Source organism: Lonchura striata, unplaced genomic scaffold, assembly GCF_046129695.1.
Source record: "Lonchura striata isolate bLonStr1 unplaced genomic scaffold, bLonStr1.mat Scaffold_92, whole genome shotgun sequence".
Taxonomy (NCBI): domain Eukaryota; kingdom Metazoa; phylum Chordata; class Aves; order Passeriformes; family Estrildidae; genus Lonchura; species Lonchura striata.
This window is the reverse complement of record NW_027461191.1, coordinates 1,153,262-1,158,663: the sequence shown is the minus strand read 5'-3', so window position 1 is coordinate 1,158,663 and position 5,402 is coordinate 1,153,262. Positions and strand designations below refer to the sequence as shown.

The following is a 5,402-nucleotide window of genomic DNA, read 5'->3' as shown; positions in this document are numbered from 1 at the left end:
GGAGATCGCTCATGCTGAAGCCCTTGGCCCAGTCAGGACAGGACCAGATTTCAGAAGTGTCTTCAAAGTGGATAGACTATATTGAAAACAATGCAGAGATAATTGTTTTGTCCTTTTAACTTTTCTTACTTATATCTTGATATCAGCAATATCCAATTGATATTGACCCCCAGCACCTTGTTATACAATCTGAATACATATGAAAATCATGATCCTTCATGGCTGACAATCAATAACACTTTGTCCCTACCCACCCCCCACCATTTCCCTCATCCAACCCCTGGCACTCCTATGGATCAGGAATGTTGTGGCCAGAAGGACCAGGGCAGTGATTCTTCACCTGCGAGACAGAGTGAAAATTTAACAGGGTAGAAATCCATTTGGATTTCGGTGAAATGTGCTCCTTTGAGCTTGCTAACATGAGTGAAATATTCTGTTTAGTCTGGTAACTGCAGCACTAGCAAAGTTGCCCCAGCTAAAGAGAAAGAATGCAAATTTCCACACTAAAAAGAGATAAGAAAGACTCCTTGGGCCTTTAAACAGACCACGCAGAGTGACCCAGGAGTTCTTTCTGTACTTTCTGACAAAAACAAGTGTAACTAGCTCTAAGTGTAACATTAAATCATCAGAATGAATATGCATGAACCTATTGTGAAATTCAATGCCTATGGAAATTAATTAAGGGTAATAAAAAAGTTTTGGGACTTCTTAGGGGTGTGCATGTCCATTGAAGGGCGATGAGTCCCTACATGTGTCCAGCGCTGCAAATAAACATACCATTCCCTACAAATCTTTATTGGAATTGTGGGGTTTTTATTTTTCATCCATGTTTCACCTGTGCTGGGCACTGGTTGGGCAGCACCTTGAGTGCTGGGTCCAGTTCTGGGGTCCCCAATTTAGGAAGTGTCGGAGTCCAGGACACTGCAGCACCAAGGGAATCAACAGGGCACTCTGAGGCCTCATGGAACCAAGAGGCCACTGTGACCTTGCAGGCCCTTGTGGAACCATGCAGAGCTTTGTGACAGAGCAGGACCTCGTGTCATGATGGGGCCACTGTGACCCTGCAGGGCTCCAGTGACCCAAGAGGCCTGAGCTACTCCTCAGGGACTCATGGAATGAAGGAAACATGTTTGACACCGTGGTGGCCCTTGGGACAAGAGGCCATTGTGGCACTGTGGAAGCAAGGAGAGCATTGTCGCCCTGCCAGACCTCATGGAACCAAGAATCCACTGTGACACTGCAGGGCCTTGGGGACCACGGTGACATTGTGACACTGCAGGGCCCAAGGATCCAAGGGACTTTGTGACACCAAGGGATCCCATGGAACCAAAGGGACATTGTGACACTGGGAGGCCTCATGGAATCATGGAGACCACTGGGACACTCTGGGGCCTCATGGAACCCTGGTGATACGAGGTTGTCTGGGAGTGTTGATCTGCTGGAGGGTAGGAGGGCTCTGCACAGAGCCCTGAACAGGCTGGATCCAGGGCCCAAATCCAACAAGGTGAGGTTTAACAAGTCCCAGTGCTGGGTCCTGCACTTTGGCCACAACAACCCCTGCAGCGCTACAGGCTGGGGACAGAGTGGCTGGACAGCAGCCAGGCAGAAAGGGACCTGCAGGGACTGATGGACAGCAGGCTGGACATGAGCCAGCAGAGTGCCCAGGTGGCCAAGACGGCCAATGGCTCCTGGCCTGGATCAGGAATGGTGTGGCCAGCAGGAGCAGGGCAGTGATTCTTCCCCTGTGCTGGGCACTGGTTAGGCAGCACCTTGAGTGCTGTGTCCAGTTCTGGGCCCCCAATTAAGGAAGGACATGAAGGGGATGGAGCATGTCCAGAGAAGGGCAACAAGGCTGGTGAGGGGTCTGGAGCACAAGTCCTGTGAGGAGCGGCTGAGGGAGCTGGGTTTGTTGATATTGGAGAAGAGGAGGCTCAGGGAAGAAATGGTGGTGTCAGGGCACACGTTGGACTTGATGATATCCAGGGTCTTTTCCAACCTTGCTGGTTCTGTGATTCTCTGAAACCACCCTTGGAGCAGTTGCAGGAGGAGCCCTGGGCCTCCTCTTCAGAAGCTCCAGCAGCCCAGGTCCCTCAGCTTCTCCTCACAGCCCCAAAGCCCATCCTGTCAGTCCTGCAGAGCCTCTGCAGCTCCTCCTCACTGCCCAGAACAGGGAGCCCCACAGCCAGACACAGCAGCCCAGATGTGCCCCCCTGGCCTGGGGTGCCTCTGGCAAGGGAGCAGCACCAGGCACTGCAGGAGCCTGCAGACAATTCCTGCAGCACTTGTGGGATGATCCTGCTCCCCAAGGGATGTTCCCATGGTGCCAAGTCAGGAACTGCAATGGGGAGTGGGGCCAGAGAGGAAAGGGCAAACAGGGATGGGCTGTGTGCAGGGGAGGGAACAGGGGTGCGCAAGAGGAAGGAATCTGGACCAGGGAAGAGTAAAGAAAGCAAAGGGGAAGCCAAGGAAATGCTCAGGGCAGTTTGGGGGTGGCTGCCAGCCAGCCCTGGCTCTGAGCAGCAGCGTCTGCAGTGGGACAGGAAACTCCCAGCTGATGGGAAAAAAACTTTCTGGCTGACTGCAGAGGCCAGGACAAAGCTGAGTGGTTTCCCTGGCGTCCCCCAGCCCTTCCTGGCCCCAGGGGCTGATGGCATTTGTGCTGCCTCAGGTCCATGTCCCCACAGCACCAGCATGGGGGTGCTCCCGCCTGCTGTGTGCAATGCAAACAGGGGCTGCTGAGCCAGGGCTGCCGTGTCTGTGCCTGCAAGGATGTGGCACCTCTGTGAGCTGGGGGAGAGGCCAGGGCTGCAGAGGGGGGATGTTGTTGGCAGCTCCATTGAGGACGCTCTGGGACGCTGCCCTGGGCTGTGCAGTGCACTGGGGATGGATCAGCCCCTGCTCTGCTGCTCCTTCCCGTCTCCCCCAGGGCCCTTGCAGAGCACAAGCCGTGCTGTTTGCCCCCAGCCTGCCCACGGCCAGCCTGGGGCTGCTCACGGGGGTTTTCTGTGCTGAGCATTGGCCTGGCCGTGTTCTTGAGAGAGCCTGGGCAAGGAGCCTGGAGCCCCCAGGCCTGGCCTGAGGCGTCAGCGCTGCCCCAGCAGTGCCCATGGCCTGTCCCTGCTGCAGCCCCGGCACTGCCACCCCCAGGACTGTGCCCGGCCCCGAGAGCACTCAGGCCCTGCAGCAACACCAGGGCCACCAGGGCAGCGGGGCAGGGCCACGGGAGCAGCACTGGCAGCACCAAGTGCTGCTGCTCCTGGGCACAGCTGCTGTGCCAGCACTGATCTGCCCCAGCTCTGCACACAGACATTGCTGCTGCAGCTCCAGAGAAGGTAATAAAAGGGCATCTCTGAAGAACAATCTACTGGGAAATCCTTTAACTCCTTTAAAGCTGCTGAGAGTGCAACCCCTCATTGACACAATCTGTGGCCACAGGGAAGATGGAGAGAAACAAAATGAGAAATGGCACAAACAATTATATTTCTTTGTGGAAAATATGAAAAAAGTAAAACGAAGAAAAAGAACCTCCGCATGAAACCAACAATAAGTATCAAATTTGACTTTTAATACAAGTGATTTAAAGCAATTGGCTAGCAGTTTAATGTTCCTGAAAGCATCCAGTCATCAGTCTCCCCACTGCAGCCTTGAGCTCCTTGTTCCTCAGGCTGTAGATGAGGGGGTTCAGGGCTGGAGGCACCACCGAGTACAGAACTGACAAGGCCAGATCCAGGAATGGGGAGGAGATGGAGGGCAGCTTCAGGTAGGCAAATATTACAGTGCAGAGGAACAGAGCAACCACGGCCAGGTGAGGGAGGCAGGTGGAAAAGGCTTTGTGCCGTCCCTGCTCAGAGGGGATCCTCAGCACAGCCCTGAAGATCTGCACATAGGAGAAAACAATGAACAGAAAACATCCAAATGCCAAACAAGCACTAACAGCAATAAGCCCAAGTTCCCTGAGATAGGATTTGGAGCAGGAGAGCTTGAGGATCTGTGGTATTTCACAGAAGAACTGGCCCAGGTCATTGCCATGGCACAGGGGGAGGGAAAATGTATTGGCTGTGTGCCGCAGTGAATAGAGAAAGGCACTGGCCCAGGCAGCTGCTGCCATGTGGGCACAAGCTCTGCTGCCCAGGAGGGTCCCGTAGTGCAGGGGTTTGCAGATGGACACATAGCGGTCGTAGCACATGATGGTCAGCAAGAAATACTCTGTTGCACCACAGAAAACAAAAAAGAAGACCTGAGCAGCACATCCTGTGTAGGAGATGTTCCTGGTGTCCCAGAGGGAATTGTGCATGGCTTTGGGGACAGTGGTGCAGATGGAGCCCAGGTCGCTGAGGGCCAGGTTGAGCAGGAAGAAGAACATGGGCGTGTGCAGGTGGTGGCCGCAGGCTACGGCGCTGATGATGAGGCCGTTGCCCAGGAGGGCAGCCAGGGAGATGCCCAGGAAGAGGCAGAAGTGCAGGAGCTGCAGCTGCCGCGTGTCTGCCAGTGCCAGCAGGAGGAAGTGGCTGATGGAGCTGCTGTTGGACATTTGTGCTGCCTTGGCATGGGGATCTGTAAGAAAAGTAATCATAGAATAGTTAGGTTTAGAGAGGACTTTAAATATCCCAGCACAGCTTGGGGGCACTTTCCCCGACTGCCTGCCCAGGGCTCTGCTGCCTGGAGCTGTCTCTACTAGGAGCTGCTTCCCTGTGCCTAGGTTTGGGTCCTGACAGTGTTGCCAGAAATCAGCCCAGCACTGGGGACTCAGCTCTGCACTTCAGACCCCTCCCAGCTCAAGCAGTGCCCAGGGGCAGCTCTTGCTCTGCAGGCTCTGCTGGCAATGTCAGAGCAATCCTGAGGAGTCTGGAAAAGCAACACTGATGTTGCCTCTAAGGGGGCCTGTGCTGATTAATGTTACTCCCTGGCTTATTCACATTTGAGAGAATTTTTTTTTAATTTTGTAAACCTAAACTGAGAGATGAATATCTATGTGCAATTTCCCATCCAGGCAACCCAGAGCAGTCGATTAAAAGGCAGGATTTTCCCCTTTATGCATCCCCTGCCTTGCTGTGCTCCCATTATGATCTGCTTGGAAATGTTCTGCAGTTTAATGTCATGCTGGACGCAGGTTCGAAAAATCCAGCAACGTCACCACACAAGGAGAATATTTCCAAGCCTTACCAGCTGTCTCCATCCACCCACACCTTGTCCCCCAGCACTGGGAGCAGCTCCAGGGCCAGCTGAGAGCTGTCCCTGGCAGGCAGCAGAGTCCCTGGCCCAGCACAGCGCCCTGGGCTGCAGGACCCTGCTCTGCAGGACAGCCCTGGGCACCCCTGGCTGCTCTGCACAGGAGATGAGCAGAGAATGCACTCACAGGGTCTGTGGGCATTGGCATGTTCCAGCTTTAGGAGATCTCTCCA

The 5,402-nt window shown here is 54.3% G+C and overlaps 1 protein-coding gene across 1 annotated transcript; it reads right to left on the bottom strand.

Annotated features, from left to right (window-relative positions):
- Positions 1-3,598: 3,598 nt before the first annotated feature.
- On the bottom strand, positions 3,599-4,531 carry LOC144248835 (olfactory receptor 14J1-like). Its single transcript, XM_077790816.1, has one exon. The coding sequence runs from the start codon at positions 4,529-4,531 to the stop codon at positions 3,599-3,601; it is 933 nt and encodes a 310-aa protein (XP_077646942.1).
- Between the last annotated feature and the right edge of the window lie 871 nt (positions 4,532-5,402).

Bases quoted from the DNA above. Each gene is read 5' to 3' on its own strand.
- LOC144248835 (XM_077790816.1), bottom strand. From the start codon at position 4,531: ATGTCCAACAGCAGCTCCATCAGCCACTTCCTCCTGCTGGCACTGGCA.